At 40.3% G+C, this 19,679-nt stretch overlaps 1 protein-coding gene across 1 annotated transcript in view; it reads left to right on the top strand.

Moving 5' to 3' along the window:
* The first annotated feature begins 1,415 nt into the window (after nt 1-1,415).
* The window catches only part of DHX8 (DEAH-box helicase 8), a 34,767-nt gene continuing 16,503 nt past the window's right edge, over nt 1,416-19,679 (top strand). Inside the window, exons 1-15 of the mRNA XM_079133467.1 lie at nt 1,416-1,614; nt 4,905-4,990; nt 5,735-5,807; nt 6,213-6,298; nt 7,724-7,833; nt 8,216-8,599; nt 9,168-9,312; nt 9,403-9,606; nt 10,287-10,374; nt 12,621-12,718; nt 13,591-13,738; nt 16,854-17,035; nt 18,056-18,250; nt 18,553-18,738; nt 18,852-19,062. Coding sequence (XP_078989593.1) covers nt 1,467-1,614; nt 4,905-4,990; nt 5,735-5,807; nt 6,213-6,298; nt 7,724-7,833; nt 8,216-8,599; nt 9,168-9,312; nt 9,403-9,606; nt 10,287-10,374; nt 12,621-12,718; nt 13,591-13,738; nt 16,854-17,035; nt 18,056-18,250; nt 18,553-18,738; nt 18,852-19,062 — 2,344 coding nt within the window. The 5' untranslated portion in view covers nt 1,416-1,466. The remainder of the gene's footprint in view (nt 1,615-4,904; nt 4,991-5,734; nt 5,808-6,212; nt 6,299-7,723; nt 7,834-8,215; nt 8,600-9,167; nt 9,313-9,402; nt 9,607-10,286; nt 10,375-12,620; nt 12,719-13,590; nt 13,739-16,853; nt 17,036-18,055; nt 18,251-18,552; nt 18,739-18,851; nt 19,063-19,679) is intronic.

Raw genomic sequence — 19,679 nt, 5'->3', positions numbered from 1 at the left:
CAGGGTCTTGCTAAATTGCCAAGGGTAGCCTCAAACTTGACTTGTGATCCTCCTGCTTCCCCCAAGTAGCTTGGGATTACCACATGCTCCATCAATAAAAATTTGATACATGGATTCAAAATTGAAGAGGAATTTTGGAGGGGGGATCAAAGAGTGAAAAATGAGGGGCTGTTCACTTTCTTTGAAGTCTTTTTCCAACAACCAGGGGCCTCAGATGCAAGGCTCTGGTCATTCTCAGAAGTGTCTTGAGGATAGTTCCTAGGCTTTCCATTTGTGTTTGGGATATTTTTTTCTCAAGTTTCTCTGCATTAGTGATAATAACTTAGAATAACTTAGTCACACACTTAGAAACTTTTTTTTTTTTTTTTTTTTTTTTTTTTTTTTGGTGTAATGTAGCCAAAGCAAAAAAGTAGAAGGGGCTTCAGATTAATCCTTCAGATTAATAGGTGGAATGCTTTGGAATGCTCCCATCTTCCCATTTGTCACACAGAAAATACTCACCCCACTGTAGGGCTGCCAGAGGGAAAAAGAAAACTGAAGTTGCGAGACCTAAGTATATGACAACAGGTTCACAGCACAGCTTATATTTTGGGGGACAAGTTCTGAGGGGACTGAGTTTACTGACAACTAGAAAGCTGAGGGTTAAGTTTCACAAGAAAGGAGGGAGGTGGCTCTGTGGGGTCTCAGACTCGGGGAAGGATATGTGTTGACAGACCAGTTTCAATTGGACCCTTGTCTTTGCCCTGGGATTCAATGGTAATTGCTAGGTGTAGTAGTCGCCTACTGTGTGTCAGGCTCCTTAGATAGTCATCTTAATTAGCCTTCACCTAAACCCAGTTAGAGCAACACTATCCCAGTTTGCACATGAGAAAACTGAGGCCCCAGACAGTTAATTTGGTCAAGGCCACCCAGCTGGATAGTTCCACTCTCCTCATCTGTAAAATGAGAGGAGCTAGTAATAGAACCAGAATCCATTGTCTACTGGTTTGGATTGTTTGAAATCGAACATCAAGATACACGAAGCGGCGAGGACCTGAAATATTCTGATCCGCCCAAGAGTGAACTTGTTTTTTCCAGACTTTGGGGTTCCTTTTTTAAGGTTTCTAAGGCGCAGGCGCAGGAGGTTAGCGCTCGCCTTCCGGCGTCCCTTGCGCAGTCCACGATCTCCCTCTGCTGACTTAGTGCGGCAACGTGTTGAGAGTAAACGTTTCCGGGCCAGAGGGTGGGATTTATCTTGCCTATAGAGGGCGCCCTTCGGTGCTCGGAGTAACCTACTCTTGGAGTTCCTTCCGTAAGAACTTCCGGTGTCATCTCTATGATCCATCTAGTTCCGACGGGCTAAGTTCCTAGTTTTCGATTTACGGTAAACAAGAGACCTGCTCCAACCCGGAAGTGAAAGCTGGAGCCTGACCTGAGTGGCTTCCAGCGCCAGCCGACTGGAAGGAGGCAGAAAGGAAGCTCTAGCCATGGCTGTGGCTGTGGCCACGGCAGGAATCTTTGTCGGCTCGGAGCCAGGCCCAGCGGAAGAACTCGCCAAACTCGAGTATCTGTCTTTGGTGTCGAAGGTTTGCACGGAGCTGGACAACCACTTGGGGATCAACGACAAGGATCTCGGTAAGCTCGAAGAGGTCCCAGTGGCCTTAGGGATGAGGTTAAGGAAGGCAGAAGGAGAAGGGTGATTGATGGGCCGGCTGTGTTTGTTCGTGTGAATCTGTCATAGATTTGGAGCCAGAAATTCTGCGTCGGTGGCCTCTGCTTGAGAGCTCCCCCCGGTCGACCTATTAGAAATCATTTTTCAAAGCTGTCAGTGAAGCTTAGGGTGGCCATCTCTTCTTGACACTACCGCCCCAAGTTGTTGAACAACAACAGGAGCCGTAGCCACAACGATGATGATAATTAAGGGTGACGTTTGCCGGGTGCTCACTGTGTGTCCGATATTATGGTCAGCTCTTTCTTTACTTATCCTATTTGATCTTCACGTCACTTTTTTTTTTTTTTTTTTTTTTTTTTTTTTTTTTTTTTGTGATTGGGGTACCGGGGATTGAACCCAAAGGCTCTTAACCACTGAGCCGCATCCGCAGCACTTTTGATTTTTCATTTTGAGATGAGGTCTCGCTAAGTTTCTCAGGGCCTCTAAATTTCTGAGGCTAGCTTTGGTTATACTCCTGCCTGACCCTTCCGAGCCTCTGGTTCTCGCAACTCTTCTCGTAGTATCTATTCTTTGAGGTCTGTGCTTGACAATGTCTCAAATACCAGTCATTAGACGTTTTGGTTCAAACTACATCCAAACTGAGAAATTAGAAAAGGCAACCGACCTAGAGCTAGGCAGGTGAAGTACTTAGGAGGTGAAAAGGGATGGGTGGAAATCAAGAGTATAAGTGAGGGAATTGCTTTTGGTAGGTACAAGGATGCTTAAGCCATTGTAACAGAATATGACCGTAGATGTAATTAAGTTTAGAGATTGATGGTAGGAAGGTTAGAGAGAGAGCGCCATCTGACTATATGTTTTTTTCAAAATGAAAATGTAGTGAAGTTATCAAATGGAGGAATGGTGGGAAGGGGCATGTGATAAGAGGGCTTGAGATACATTTGTGTGTGTGTGTGTGTATGAGGCCCTGGGTTTTATCAAGAAAGTGTAGGGGGTCAAAGACGTCAGATTTGTGCCCTTGGTAAGAAACTTAGTTTCTCTGAAGCCATTTTTCTCAATTGTGAAGTGGGGTGATAATATCTTCTTCATAGGGTTACTATATGGCACCTTGGAAGATGTCCTGAAGCCAGTATGTTTTAGTTTATTTTTCTCTTCCTTTTCAGTTAAGATGTGCCTATCTTGTACAAATCAAGAATCCCTAACCCCCAAACCTGAAATCTGACACTTTTTGAGTATTAGCACAATGCTGGCAGTGTGAATATTTTGCTGCTTACTTTGGGATCCTTTGAGTATACGTGCTAGGCACCAAGTGGCTTAATTTTCCCTCCACCTTTCTCTAAAGAATCTGACTGAAATCAGATTGCCTAGGTTCCAGTCCCTGTTCCACCAATTATTATTAGGAAAGATAGTGTCTCAAACACTATAAAATAGGACAATAATAGCACCCATTAGTGAGTATTGTTGTGAGGATCTTGGGGATAACCCATGTAAAACCCTTAGTGTAGTGCTTTGCAGATAGTAATGTTCAAAAAGTATTAACCATTGACATTGTTGTTATTAAGTTTGTGTGCATTGGAGGTACTGGGAATTGAATCCAGGGGTTCACACATGTTAGGCAAATGCTCTACTACTGAGCTGCGCCTCCCAACTCTTTTTTATTTTTGAGACAGAATCTCACACTAAGATGCACAGGCTGACATCAGATTTCTCCCTCAGCCTGCCAAGTAGTTGGGATTATATGCATGTGCCATCCTATGCTTTTAACTTGTTTTTATGCATAAGCATTATAAATAATGCTTAGTATCATCACAAAGATGAAGGCAAATTCCAGCATAGAAATGGTGTGGTTATACCAGTCATCCAGCTCTTCCATGTTGTTTATTTATTTGTTTTAGGATTAGCATCCAAGTGAAATTATTAATTATTTCTTATAGATTCACAGTATGAGGTTTATTATCTCAGCCTATGGTAAATGTGCTTTTTTTTGTTTAGATTTTTTTTAGTTGTTGATGGACCTTTATTTTATTTATTTATATGTGGTGCTGAGAATTGAACCCAGTGCCTCACACATGCTAGGCAAGTGCTCTAGCACTGAGCCACAACCCCAGCCCAATGTGCATCTTTTCTGAAAGTCTCTTTATTAATAAATTGCTCTAATATTAGAAGTGTTTTTATTTTTTAGGTACTGGGGATTGAACCCAGGGGTGCTTAACACTGAGCTACATCCCTAGCCCTTTTTACTTTTTTTTTTTTTTTTTTTTTTTTTGGTGCTGGAAATCGAACCCGTGGCCTTGTGCTTGCAAAGCAAGCACTTTACTGACTGAGCTATCTCCCCAGCCCCCCTTTTTACTTTTTATTTTGAGATAAGGACTCACTGAGGGCCTGCCTTGCAGAGTGAGGCTGGCTTTGAACTTGCTGTCCTGCCTCAGCCTCTGGAGTCACTGGGGTTACAGGCATGTGCCACCATACCTGGCTAATTTAAAAAGTTTTAAAAACTAAGCAGGTTTGGGGAGAAATTTTGGGGAGCAATTAAGTCTTTCATCAACTTGGAGATTATACCACCCAGTACCTGCCTAACTTTTACATATAGATCAGGTTGGACCTTCCATAAACAATAGAAAGCATTCTACTGTGTGTGTGTCTATGTATCTGTGTATATATGCATGGACTCATGCTTTTGTACATTGTCACCTTTAAAGTCTATGTGGCGGTGTGCATAGCTGATAGTTTTGTTTTGTTTTTGTGGTACTGGGGATTGAACTTAGGAGCACTCTACCACTGACCTATATTACCCCCCCCCTTTTTTTTTTGAGACAAGATCTCACTGACCTATATTACCAGCCCTTTTTTTTTTTTTTTTTTTTTTTTTGTGATAAGATCTCACTGGCCTTGAATTCTTGAGCCTCCTGTCTCAGCCTCCTGAGTTGCTGGATTATAGGCATGTACCACTGCACCATGCCATAGCTGATAATTTTGTGAGAAGAGGGTATAACAGTCTAGGCAAATAGGTCTTCCTAGTTTAAATGTACTCAAGGACTTGAATGAGCCATTTTTAGTAATGTTTTCTTTTCATTTATAAAAATTGACTAGAACATGCATGGATAATCTCAGCCATCTAAATTTTCTTTCCTTACCTTCAGTAGATGATGGTCTTTGACTTTTATGACTGTTGGAAAACCTGATTAGTTTTTTTCGCCATTCTTGAAACTCATTTCTTGCTCAAGTTTCCATTCTTACTTTCTTTTCTCATTTGCAGCTGAATTTGTGATCAGTCTTGCTGAGAAAAATACCACTTTTGATACTTTTAAGACTTCGTTGGTCAAAAATGGTGCAGAATTCACAGTATGTATATTTGAGGACTTTTTTGTTTTAATGTCATTATTGAATTTAATTTTGGGGAGGCTTTAATGTAGGATTTGGATGTAGGAGGGAGGCAGTGCGTACGTACCTATTAAGTAAACCACTTAATGTGTAGTGTTTTCATTCCATGAAGCAGTAGTGAAGGAGCTGGATTTCCTGTGACTCCTTTCTAGAAAATTGCCATTAAGATTTTCATTATGTATTTGTGGATGTTTACATTATTGTTCTGTGAATCAGGAAGTCTGAAATAAGAATCTAGGTTTTAGAGGTGATTCTAAAGAATGGGAAATAAAATGGTTGAAGGGAACTAAATAACTTTCCCCCTAAGGATTCTCAAACATCAGCATTCTTTAAAGCTACTAGCTTCATGCTGTACCAGGTTGTGCTTCATTTGTTCCAGTTAGCTAAATTCAAGTGCATATCTATTCCTTCCCCCTCTCCTACACCTTCCCCTTCCTTTTCTTTCCTTCCCTCCTTTGATCCTTTCTTCCTTCCTTTCTTTCCTGGGGATTGAACTCAGGGATGCTGCACTACTGACCTACATCCTCAGTTCGTTGATTTTTTATTTTGATACAGGGTTTCACTAAGTTGAGGCTGGTCTTGAACTTCTGTTCTTCCTGACTCAGCCCCCTGAGTAGATGTGCCATACCAGATTTCTTACTTTTCTAAGTATATTTAATCACTGATTCAGGGTTTGACAATTTTTGTTTTTGTTTCTTTTCAAAGGATTCTCTTATTAGTAACCTTCTGCGTCTCATACAAACCATGCGACCTCCAGCAAAGCCTTCTACTAGCAAAGGTGAGCAGAGCTTCCAGCTGAACTTAGCCTCCAGAATGGTTTAGATTGTGAGCACCTTCTAAATTGTTTTTATTTTTTTGCGTATAGCTGCTGAGCAAGTAAATGTTCTAATAAGAATCTTTCAAATGACTTAAGACAAAATTAGAATTATAAGACATAATCAAATCAGTAGTGATGCACCCCTCCTTTCTACATGCCCAGAGTTTGTTAAGGGTTTTCAAGTTGATGTGTTTAGAAAACTAAATTATATCTATAGTAACTAACTTTATGGTTATATGTAGCAAAGTTCTATGTTCCTTTTCAGATTGATTCAAATTTAATATTGAATTAATTTTGTAATCCATTAATAGCATTAAATATATATTTTTTTTCTTTTTAACTCTTTCTTCTTTTTAATGAATTAAGATCCAGTTGTTAAACCAAAAACCGAAAAAGAAAAGCTGAAGGAACTCTTCCCAGTCCTTTGCCAGCCAGACAACCCTTCCGTTCGGGTACTTATAACATTTTGAAAATGTCTACTATCAGTGTCTTCCGCTCCTTTTCTTTGTCTCATTAGTAATTTTAATAATCTTTTTTAGTAATTTTAATAATTCTTTTTGCCTTTGTCATTCCATGTTTGTCAAAATGAAATCACTCCCTGAATGTGTGCTATGTATAGAATAGCGTTAAAGGGTTCAGAGGATGATATTTAAAGAAAGTGAGCTTAGGAATTGTGGGAAGCAGTGATTAGGAATATAAAGTATATATGAAATGGCAAGGTTCTGATGTGTGAAATTAGACTTTTGCTCCATTACTTGTTAGAAGAGCTCTTTTTTTTTTTGTTTAGGTGATTTGGTTTTAAAATTTCATTTTAGCCAACTATTTTTTGAGTACTTACTCTATGCCAAGCACTGTTCTAAATACAAGGTAAAGAAACAGTGAAGAGAACAGATAAGAGTTTCTACCTTTTTGCAGATTATACCCTAGTGTTGGGTGAAGAGCTAGAAATAAACATATAAGTAATCTGTGGGGAAGAGACAGATAACAAACAAACAAATAAGCATAGTTGTCCCACAAAAGAGATAGATAAATAAATGTGTAGTATTTGCATATAGTTTACATCCTTCCGTTTATTTTATGGTTTATTTTTTGTTTTTGTTTTTGTTTTGAATCCAGGGGTGCTTTTACCACTGAACTACATCCCCAACCCATTTAATGTTTTTAAATTTTGAGACAGCCTCACTAAGTTGCTGAGGCTGTACTCAAATTGTGATTCTCCTACCTTAGCCTCCTGAGTCTATGGGATTATGGGCATGTGTCACTAAGCCTGGCCTTCTATATACTTTAAATCTTTTCCCTATTACCTAATACAATGTAAATGCTATGTAAATTGTTACTACTTTTTTGCGTGTGTGCTGGCATTTGAACCTAGGTGTTCTCTACCACATCCCCAATGCCCCACCCTTTTTTTTTCTTTTTTTGAGACAGTTATGGAAAATAATAAAGTGGGAGGAAGTAGGGGAGTGCTTTGGGAAAGTTGCTTTTTATAAATTTTAATATCTGAGTTCTACTCATGGGAGAGATGATTAATATATAATTGCCTTCACCAGAATTGTATTAAGAACAAGGGGAGGGCTGGGGATATAACTCAGTTGGTAGAATGCTTGCCTTGCAAGCACAAGGCCCTGGGTTCAATCCCCAGCACCACGAAAAAAAGAACAAGGGGGATTTGGTTCATGTAGAAATAACTCTCACGAATCTTTGTCCATTCCTCCTTGTTGTCTCCATTTGCATTAGAAATCTGTGTCTCTTCTGCTTCCTTCACATAAGTTGTTAGTGATGTGGGTCAGATTTCTAGATATAGCTGAAAAACATACTGATTCTTGAATAGTTTGTTTTCCCTGTCATCCTAACTTTGTTTGCCTTTGCCCCTGCAGACCATGCTGGATGAGGATGATGTAAAAGTTGCTGTGGATGTCTTGAAAGAACTGGAAGCTTTAATGCCCAGTGCAGCAGGCCAGGAGAAGCAAAGAGACACTGAGCACCGGTTTGTCCTTTGTGTCCTGTTCTTTGGAAGTTTAGAATACTATGATAGTTGTATTTTGTGGAATGGTCAAGCAAAATTAAGACAAATTTACAGAATCTGACCTGGTCATGTATCATAGTCTTGGATATCTTTTCATTGCTCACTACCAAGTATATTTATGCATTAAATGCTAAGATGTTCAGAAGATAGAAATCGGGGTTGAAAGACTAAATGTTTGTGGCGTGATCCATTATTGGCCTGCAGGAATGTCATAGTCATTGAAACTCTTATTTCATCTCTTAGCGAGTGTTTACCATGTGTGGATACTGTATTGGGTGCTTAGGGAGGCAAAGATGAAATTGGGCTGATTTCTTTTTCAAACAGGTACTTGTTGATTTATTAGGGACAGGACAAAAAAGAAGAAGCGGAGTCGAAGCCGAGACCGAGACCGAGACCGTGATCGTGATCGTGATCGTGACAGAGAACGAGATAGAGAGCGGGACAGAGACAGAGACCATAAACGGAGACACCGATCCCGTTCTCGATCACATTCCAGGACCCGGGAGAGAAATAAAGGGAAGTCTAGATATCGGTCCAGAAGTAGAAGTCTGAGTCCCCCCAAAGACAGGAAGGACCGTGACAAGTATGGGGAGAGAAATCTGGACAGGTGGCGGGATAAACATGTGGACCGCCCTCCTCCTGAAGAACCTGCCATCGGGGACATATACAATGGCAAAGTTACCAGCATCATGCAGTTTGGATGCTTTGTGCAGCTGGAGGGACTAAGGTAATGTTGGTGTTCTTTTAGAATGATGGCAGAATGTCTTTTATTACTGGCATTTTTACATTCTAAAAAGTTATGATCAATGATGCGTTAAAAAATCAGCATACAAGATTCTTAGAAATTAACTTTTCTATTTGTTTTGTGGTGCTGGGGATTGAAGCCAGAATCTCATGAATCTTAGGCAGGCACTCTACCACTGAGCTATATCCCCAGCCCTTTTTATTTTTTTATTTTGAGACAGGGTTTCACTGAATGCTTAGGGCCTCACTAAGTTGCTGAGGCTGGCCTTGACCTCATGATTCTCCTGTCTCAGCCTCCCAAGCCACTGGGATTATAGGTGTGTCCCACTGTATTCAGGAGATCTGTCTTTTTCTTGTTAGGACAGATGAGACTTTGTCCCTCTTTCTCCCCCATTATCCAGTGTTTTCTTTGGAAGGGTAGTAATACCACCTTCTTAGTACTTACTTCATGAGCTTAAGACCATTTTGTTTGTTCATCTCCAGTGAAAGTTGGAATTGCTTGGGGAAAAGGTATTTTAAGGCATGCTTCAGATGAGTCTACTCTCTCTTAGGAAGCGGTGGGAAGGCCTGGTGCACATCTCTGAACTCCGGCGGGAAGGCCGTGTGGCCAATGTGGCTGATGTGGTGAGCAAAGGCCAGAGGGTTAAGGTCAAAGTGCTGTCCTTCACCGGGACCAAGACCAGCCTGAGCATGAAGGTAGGTGAGATGTCCAGCCTATTTCTACATTTGATGACTAAGGGAGGGTGAGACAGCAAGTGAGCTATCTCTCTTGTTTCTCTGCCCTAGGATGTAGATCAAGAGACTGGAGAAGATCTAAACCCAAATCGACGACGAAATTTGGTTGGAGAGACCAATGAGGAGACCTCAATGCGGAATCCAGATAGACCAACTCACCTCTCCCTTGTTAGTGCCCCTGAAGTAGAGGATGACTCACTGGAGCGCAAGCGCCTCACCCGCATCTCTGATCCAGAGAAATGGGAGATCAAACAGGTTGGTACCATGAACTTTCACGGCCACAGTCATGTAGAGTGGTGGTTAGTAGTGGGGGCCCTGGAGTGTGGTGGCCTGGGGTGACTTCTGGCTACTTACTAGTTTGTGTGTGAGCCTGAGTCAAGTTATTGTGCCTCTTTGTGACTTAGTGCCCTCATTTGTAAAACAGGCCTAATGATGGTGGTGTGGGGATTAAACAAATGAATAGAGTTGAAACTCTTAGGTTAGTGCCTGGCATGTAGTAATTACTTTTTAAGTCTTTGTTATTGTTTTCATCATTCTTCAGTAAACATTAGAACTATGATATGTCAGCCTCTGTTGGGGCTACCAAGACAATATTTCATGGTTCCTACCCTTGAGGAACTCAAAGTCTGGTGGAGGAGACAGCTAAACAAATAATTGTGAAGGGTTACATGTCACATAATAAGATGTAAAAAGTACTGTGGAAATAAGGGAAGGAATAGGGAACTCTTCCTTGGAATGACACCTTGGAGCTCATTCTTTTCAGCACCATGTCCTAGTGCTCCCCAGGGATGGGATATGTGACATTAGAGGCTCTGACATCGTGGGTCCGAGGAGAAAAAAAACCTTGATTTCCTGCATAAAACCTCTGTAATTAATTCCTGGAAAAGAGTTTTGATTCTAACAGATTATAAATGCTGCCTTTGTCCTTTGGCTAGATGATTGCTGCCAATGTCCTTTCCAAAGAAGAGTTTCCAGACTTTGATGAAGAGACTGGCATTCTCCCTAAGGTGGATGATGAAGAAGGTAACTAGCCACTTGAATTGAGCAGGATATTAGATTGGGAGGAGAGAATTTGCAGGTCGAGTCATTAGACTAGACTGTCTAACCCAGTGGCTGTAAGTCATTTGTTCCTTGGGTCTCACTACTCATCTCTTGATAGAAGCAAGGTCATTCAGTTGTCAAGTGTTCATGTTTTTGGGCTGGGGATGTAGCTTAGTGGTGAAGCACTTGCCTTGCATGCCTGAGGGAGTTCAATCCCTAGCACTGCAAAAAAAAAAAAAAAAGTATCTATTATACTTGTTGCTTCTAATAAGTTTTCAGGATATAAAAGTTATATTTTGGGGAATAAATTTGATCTCATAGTCTTAGTAATTATTCTGAAAACCCTGAATCTGCCTAGATTATTCTGAGTAACAACTATTAATTCAACCTATTAGTAATTTTTTTAAATTGTGAAATAAATCCTATAATGGAGCATATTAAATTAGTATAACAATAATAATTGAGCACTTATGTACCCACTACCCAGCTAACAAGTAGAACTTTACCTGCACCTTTGAAGCCCTTACATGCTCTCCTCTGATTAAATCTTCCTCTTTCCTCCTAGTTGGGTAACCACCATCCTAAATTTATTTGATTTTTTTGTGGTCTGGGGATTGAACCCAGGGCCTTGTGCTTGCAAGGCAAGCACTCTACCAACTGAGCTATTTCCCCACCCCCACCATCCTAAATTTTGTGTTAGTCATTCACTTACTTTTCTTTACTGTTGTATCATCTAAATGTCTATCCCTAAATGTTTTTAAACTTAATTCATTTTGTGCTTTTTTGTTGTTTGTTTTTGTTTTCTGGGTTTTTTTTTTTTTTGCAATGCCGAGGTTTAAAACCAGGGCCTGTGTGCTTGTGTATACTAGGCATGCACTCTACCACTGAGCTACATACACCCCTTGGTTCCTTTTTTTTTTTTTTCTTTTTCTTTCTTTGGCTAACTCTCACACTTAAATAATATTTATCCTTATTTCTATTTATATTGTATTTCATGTTTTCATTGCTGTAGAGTGTTTATAAATTTACTATAATTTATCCATTTTCCTTTTTCTTTTTTTTAAACTGGGGATTGAGCCCAGAGGCACTTTATAACTGAGCTATACCCCCTACTGCTCTTAATACGATTTAAGAATAGCAAACCAGTATATTTGTGTAGGCTTAGCTTTGTGTTGTTTTTTGCTTATTTTATTTTTTTGTTTTGTTTTTTTTATGTGGTACTGGGGATTGAACCCAGGATGCTCTACTGCTGAGCTACATCCCCATCCCTTTGTATTTTTTCTTTTGCGGCAGGGTCTTGTTAAATTCCTGAGGCTGACCTCAAACCTGTGATCCTTCTGCCCAGTCACCGGAATTATAGGCGTGGCCATCACACCCAATATGGCCTAGCTTCCTTTTTGTTTAGAGGCGGGTACCAGGGTTTGAACTCAGGGGCACCCAACCACTGAGCCACATCCCCTGCCCTATTTTGTATTTTATTTAGAGACAGGGTCTCGCTGAGGTGCTTAGTTCCTCACTTTTGCTGAGGCTGGCTTTTTGGGGGTTTTTTTGCATGTATGTATTTTATTTTATTAAAAAAATTTTTTTTTCATACATGTATATAGGGTAATAATGTCTGTCTCATTGCACCGTTCTTCCCATCCCCACCTCCCCAGCCCTCCCCTCACTCCCTTCTGCATAATCCAAAACATTCCTTCATTCTTCTCTACCCACCCCCCAACTATGGATCAGCATCTGCTTCTGAGGCTGGCATTGAATTTGGGATCCTCCTGCCTCAGGCTTTGAGCTGCTGGGATTACAGGCATGTGCCATGGCACCTGGCTGCCTAGCTTCTTTTGAAAGCAGCTCTGATGAGTTCTTGGGAGCACAAATACCTTAGAAATGGCTGGGGGGGTGGGTATCACAGGGAGGAATAGACACTTGGGCTAGAGTTTCACTTGCATTGCTGTCTTTTTGACCTTGGAAGCTACTTTTTAAAAAAAATATTTTATTTACTTATTATTTTTAGTTGTATATGGACATAATGCCTTTATTTTATGTGATGCTGAGAATCGAACCCAGTGCCTGTCACATGCTAGGCAAGTGCTCTACCACTAAGCTACAAAAATAGCCCTTCCAGCCCTGGAAGCTATTTTTGATTATTGGTGCTAATAGAAATTGACTATTTGGATGAAAAATGATTGTTCATTTCATTTGTTTATGACTATTTCCTTTCTGGTCACTTTTAGATGAGGACCTGGAGATCGAATTGGTTGAGGAAGAGCCTCCATTTCTGAGAGGACACACCAAGCAAAGCATGGATATGAGCCCCATTAAAATTGTTAAGGTAAGAAGTGCTGGGACTTTAATCTGAAAATGTCCCATGGACTTGTTTTCTTAAAGGAATAGGTCAGATTATCAAATCTATGTAAGTAGAACTCAAACCACTTAAGGTAGTATTTATTGTTAGGCAGGGTCTAGATAATTTTTATTTTAAATGAAGATTGTCTGGACTCTGTTGCTTTGTCTTGTTTAGTTTTGTTTGAGCTCATTTGTGTGTTTTGAAAAGAAGCAGAGATAAATAGGAGTATGGACCTACTCTCATTGCCTCTGCCTAGATTCCTTAGGGCTTACATCATTATCTTGCAGATTCAAAGGCAATTTTCAAGGGTTCATTTGATCAGTTTTGTTTTGTCCCCATAAGAAGTTACAGCACTGGGTGTTGTGGAGGGCAGAACTGAGAGGAGAATGCAAATCAGAGTCCACAGAACTGTTATAAAATTTTAGGTATGGGAAAAAAAAACACCCATATAATGCTTATAATCCACTTATGTAACCCTGCTGTATTGTTCTTCCCATGTGGTCATCTCATATTTGCTTGACATTAGTGACAGGGAATTGACCATCCCTTAAGGAAATGTATTCCATCTTTAGATGGATCTGATCATCAGTTCTTTTGTTCTTATGGTCATACAGAATTCTTTCTTGTCCCTTTCTTATATCCTTCATACATTTAAAGGTAGCACTATTCCTAACTCTCTTGGGGTTCTCATGGTAAGCAATTTTTCATTTTATCTCCATGTGCTGCAGTTTATCCATTCATTTTATGTTGTCTGGAATTTTATTCTAGCTGTGGTCTCATGTTTTAGAGTAGTATCTTAACATCTGCATTTTATTTTATTCATTTAATGCATGTTGCTTTTTCCTGTTTTGCTCTAGAACCCAGATGGCTCCCTCTCCCAAGCAGCCATGATGCAGAGTGCCTTGGCCAAGGAAAGGCGGGAACTCAAGCAGGCCCAGCGTGAAGCTGAGATGGATTCTATTCCCATGGGACTCAATAAACACTGGGTTGATCCTCTGCCTGATGGTAAGACCCTTGGAGGGACCTTTTTAAAGAATCTGAACCTTCACACATATACATAGAAGGCATTGCCAGCACACATTGAATATTTAGTCTCATTTTACCCCTTCCATTAGAGCATGTTTGTTTGCTTGGCTTTATATTTTTCCCCAGTTCTGGGAATTGAACCCGGGGCATTTTACCCCTGAGCTACATCCCCATCCCTTTTTATTTTAAGATAGGGCCTTGCTAAGTTGCTGAGGCTGGCCTCAAGCTTGTGATTCTCCCTATTTGTTCTAAAGATAATACAACTTTATAATTTATTTATTTATTTATTTATTTTAGTATTAGGATTGAACTCAGGAGCACTTAACCAGTGAGCCACATTTCCAGCCCTTTTTATTTTTTTATTTTAAGTCACTAAGTTGCTTAGGGCCTTGCTAAGTTGCTGAGACTGGCCTTAAATTTGAGATCCTCCTGCCTCAGCTTCCCAAGTTGCTGGGATTACAGGAATGTGCCACCATGCCTAGTGATGATCCAACTTTCAACCTTCCTTTTTGCAGTGGTATGCCTATAATCCTAGCTACTTGGGAGACTGAGGCAGGAGGATAACAAGTTTTAGGCCAGCCCGGGTAACTTAGTGAGATCCTGTCTCAAATGAAAAATAAAAGGAACTGGGGATTCAGCTCAATGGTAGAGTACCCCTGGGTTCACTCCCCAGTTCCATATACTTTTTTTTTTTAATTGTTTGTTCTATTTAGTTATACATGACAACAGAATGCGTTTGATTTATTTTATACTATATACTTCTTTGTGCAGTAAGTATAAGCTAACTACTGGACTTAGTCATGGCAGATACTTACTAATTTGCATTAAGCAACTGGGGATACAACTGTGAATTACATAGACATGATCCTTGCTCTTGGAGGTGTACAACTTAGCAGGGGAGATGGACATTAACCAAATAACTGAGTAATTAATGATAGTCTGGTCAGTGCTCTCTGAAGAAGTACGGGTAGTAGAATTGGCTGGTGTGGGGGGATGTTGTGTCCCTGGGGAAGTTGAGATATGAAGGATAAATAGGACCTAGTTTATCAGAGGGTGATGGGAATGTGTTTGAGGTAGAGGAATAGCCTGTGCTAGCACTGTGGGGTTAGAAAGAAGACCTTACAGGAAGCCTGTATAGCTGGAGAATAGTGAGTGAGGGGCAGGGGATGAGGCTGGATTGGCAGGCCAGGGCTTTGTGGACATTCGGAATCTAAGTTTAATTCTAAGTGCACTGGGAGGTGTTGAAAAGTGTTCAGCATGAAAACGTTCTAAGTAGGGCAATGGCATGATCAGATGGGGTGAAAGTAGACACGTGAGGTGAATCAGGAGGCTTTAAGAGGAAAGATGATAGTGGCTTGAACACAGAGGTAGCAGACAGGTAGGATGTGCTTGAAAAATGTGATTTGTTGACTGAGGAAAAGGGAAGTAGGAGTGGGCAAAGATGACTTCCAGGTTTCTGGTGTGAGTACCAGGGTGAGTGATAGCATCTCTGAGATAGGGGACTCCAGAGGAAAAACAGGTTTGTGGGGAAAGATTATGAATTCAGTTTTAGACTTGTACCTAAGGTAACTAGAGGATATCTTAGTTGAGGTATCAAGTAGGTTGTTAAGTATAATAAGTATAATAGAGACATCTGGGCTGGAGGCAGAGTGTGGGGAAGTGGATTTGGATAACACTGTGGATGCAAGTAATAGATATTCAAAATATGTTAACATTAGAAGGTTGGGGTGGAGTTGTGGCTCAGAGGTAGAGTGCTTGCCTAGCATGTGTGAGGCACTGGGTTCAATTCTCAGCACCACATATAAATTAATAAGTAAAGGCCCATTGACAACTAAAAAAAAATTAGAAGGTTGGACATATTAATTCATTGTTTAAAAAAATAATCCTGGGGCTGAGCAAATAGCTCAGTTGGTAGGGTGCTTTCCTCGCATACACAAGGCCCTGGGTTCAAATCCTAGCACCACAAAAAAAAAAAAAAAAAAAAAAAAAAAAAAAAATCCCCCATTTTCTCAGAATAAGCCCCATTTCCATGACTCTCCTTTGTCCTTTTTCAAAGCTCATTTATTTGCGTAGTAGACTGAAGTTTGTGTGTGTGTCCTAAGACTGACCTTGAACTTGCGATCCTCCTGCTTCAGCCCTCTAAATTGCTGGGATTACAGTTACGCACACCACCCCAGACTGAAGTATATTTTTATAGCAGGTTTTGTCATCAAAGTCGTAAAAATATATTTGCTTGTTCTGAAAAGCCACTAAAATTCTGTTCATTCTTTTGCTCCTTATTCAAGTCACAAATTCCAGGGTTAACCTTGAAAACATTAAGCCAGATAAAAGAAACTAGACTCAAAACACCACGTATTTCAATGAAATGTCCAGAATAGGTCAACCCAAAGAGACAGAAGGTAGACTAGTTGGTTGCCAAGGGAAGGGAAAAGGAGGGGAAAGAGTTTTCTTTTGGGGGTGATAAAAATGTTCTAAAATTAGATGGTGGTAATGGTTGTACAACTTTGTGAATACATAGTTAGCTAGAGTTGTCACTTGAAAAGAATGATATCAACCAGGTGCAGCGGTGCATGCTTTTAATCCCAGCAGTTCAGGAGACTGAGGCAGGAGGTTGGAGAGTTCAAAGCCAATCTCAGCAACTTAGTGAGGTCTTAAGCAACTCAGCAAGACCCTGTCTCTAAATAAAATATAATAAAGAGCTGGGGATGTGGTTCAGTGGTTAAGCGCCCCTGGGTCCAATCCCTGGTACAAAAAAAATAAAATAAAAAGATATCATATGTAAACTATATCTCAATAAAGCACTTAAAAAATAAGTTCCAGGGTCAAACAATCAAGTCTTGACCTCTCTCAACTAACCTCCTTTTTTTCTGGTAGGAGGTATCAAAAAGTTGTAGCACCACTTATTAGGGTCTCTTTCCCTCGCCTGTCCCCTCTTTCCCTTTCCCTGTACTTTTCTTCATATTTATTTGTTTCTCTAAGTACTGTTGATCAAGAATCAGGCTGAACACATGTGGTGCACACCATTTTGTTGATTCCCCTGGTTTATCTTGAGGTAACTTGAGGACACTACTCACTTGCCTGTTTTCCTTTACAGCGGAAGGCAGGCAGATTGCTGCCAATATGAGGGGGATTGGGATGATGCCCAATGACATTCCAGAGTGGAAGAAGCATGCCTTCGGGGGCAACAAAGCTTCCTATGGAAAAAAGACCCAGATGTCAATCCTTGAGCAGAGGGAGAGCCTGCCCATCTACAAACTGAAGGAGCAGCTAGTTCAGGTGGGAAGCATTTTATGATGTATTGGTGGTATGGGCAGAGAGGTTCTTTCTAAGAGCGAGAGCATTTTAAAATTCAAAGTAATTGAACAGGTATGTGCATATTTGAAGTGCCTCTTTCAAAAGGGATTAGGGAAAAATAAAACATTTCCAAATAGTTTTTAAAGAAATGTTTATTAATCTCTACTTTTTTTTCCTATGAGGAGATAAATGTTTGAATAGAGGACCCTGAATCAGTTCCAAGTGGGTGGAGTATTGTGGTGAATGGAACAATAGCCCTGGGCAGTAATGAAAAATAGGGATACTCAGTCAGTAAACCATAGGCAAGAATCTTGCTTTAGATACTTATTTCCATCTTCTGATGGAGTTCTGATTTTAAGATCATCAAACCTTCCTTGAGGTAACCAAGTTCACTAACTATCAGTGAATTCTTTCGATAGTATCTCATATGTATAAGCAAGTATAAATATATGTGTTCGTGCACACACTTTTTTTTTCTGGTGGTGCTGGGTATTGATTGAACCCAGGGCCTACATACATGCTAGGCAAGCACTCTTTCTGTAAGCTATAGCTCAGCCCTTTTTATTTTTTTGAGACAGGATCTTGCTAAGTTGTCCTACCTGGCCTTAGTGCTCCTGTCTCAGCATCCCATGTAACTGGGATTATAGGCATGCACCACCATGCCCAGCTCATAGATTGATCCTTTTTAATACTATTTTTAGTGCAGATATGCTTATTAACTACTTCTGTATTTTTAAACACATAGGTTGATTAAAATCCTTTGCTTTTACAAATAGTGTAAAAATATGAAATAGATAATTTTGGGAGGAGAGGTATTAGAGATTTAGGAGTGGTGGTGGGAAGAACGCTTTTTATTAATATCTTTTAAATTTACTGTTGAATTTTCAACTATATACGTATATCCCTTTCCCTCATTTAGTGTTGGAACATAGCATTTATTATTGTACTCCAGTGAGTGTGTGACAAACTCTAATGATCTGATTTTTATTCTGCTGCTTTCAGGCTGTACATGACAATCAGATCCTGATTGTTATTGGAGAGACAGGATCTGGAAAGACAACACAGATCACCCAGTACCTGGCAGAGGCAGGCTACACTTCCAGGGGCAAGATTGGGTGTACCCAGCCCAGAAGAGTGGCCGCCATGTCTGTGGCTAAAAGAGTGTCGGAGGAGTTTGGTTGTTGCTTAGGTCAAGAGGTAGGTGGTTAGTGAAGCTGCCCTGGAAATGCCAGAATTAAAATATAAAGCCCATACCCTTTATCTATAAAATGAGGCTAATACTATCTTTTTTTTTTTTTCAGATTTCTCCTGAGGGAGAATTTTCATTGTTATCATTGATCTATTCAGGGTCAAGTCCAAGGCAGACTTTACTAGAGGAAATAGATTCTTATCTGTTTCTAGTAGTTATGAGCACTAGTCTGACTGGTTTGAAATCTTGCCTGATAATTGCAAAAGGGAGAGGTTTATGCCTTAGGTTTTCCACTTGTGTTCTGCTTTAGGTGGGCTACACCATTCGGTTTGAGGACTGTACCAGTCCTGAAACAGTCATCAAATACATGACAGACGGTATGTTGCTCAGAGAGTGCCTGATCGACCCTGACCTAACTCAGTATGCAATCATCATGTTGGACGAGGCACATGAGAGGACAATTCACACGGATGTGCTCTTTGGATTGTTGAAAAAGGTAGTCTTTACTGACCCTTTTACTTATTGAAAACTGATTTCTGGGAATAGGCTGTGAGTACCTGTATCCTTTTGGGTAGTTTTTTTAGTAAGCCACATTGCATTTCCCTTCAGACAGTTCAAAAACGGCAGGACATGAAGCTGATTGTCACCTCAGCTACCTTGGATGCAGTGAAATTTTCTCAGTACTTCTATGAAGCACCTATCTTCACCATCCCAGGTCGAACATACCCAGTGGAAATATTGTACACAAAGGAACCTGAAACAGATTATTTGGATGCGAGCCTGATCACTGTCATGCAGATCCACTTAACAGAGCCACCAGGTGAGAAAAAGAATATTTTTTTCCCCTCTATGATCAAAACTCCTAATGTGGGTATACCTTTTAAATCCTGGTCTCTTGGGGCAGGGATTGTGGTTCAGTGGTAGAGTGTTCGCCTAGCATGTGTGAGGCACTGGGATCCTCAGCACCACATAAAGATAAGTAAATAAAGGTATTGTGCCCATCTACAACTACAAAATATATATATTTTTTAATCCTAGTCCCTTGAAATTCTGTAAGTCTCAAGATTATTTAAAACATGGCGATAGACACAGTGTTGGCACACCTGTAATCTCAGCTGCACAGGAGGCTGGGGCAAAAGGATCATAAGCTTGAGGCCAGCCTGGTCAACTTGGTGAGGGCCTGTTTCAAAATATAAAGGTCTGGGGGCATGACTCATTGCTTGCCTAGTGTGTGTAGACCTTGGGTTCAATTTCTAGTACTGGGAAAAAAGAAAGAAATGATGTGGTGAAAGTATAAAATGTGTGGGGTTTAGATGCACCTATTTAAATATGGATAGGTGATGATTTCTTGGTTTAGTTAGAGGTCAGAATGTGAATGTGTATTTTGTGTTATTGAAGGTCTGTTAGCCTTGTCATAACCTTTGTGTAAAATATGTA

The sequence above is a fragment of the Sciurus vulgaris genome (genome assembly GCF_902686455.1).
Source record: "Sciurus vulgaris genome assembly, chromosome: 3".
NCBI lineage: Eukaryota > Metazoa > Chordata > Mammalia > Rodentia > Sciuridae > Sciurus > Sciurus vulgaris.
Note: the sequence above shows the minus strand (reverse complement) of the source record. Positions and strands in the feature narration are given on the sequence as shown.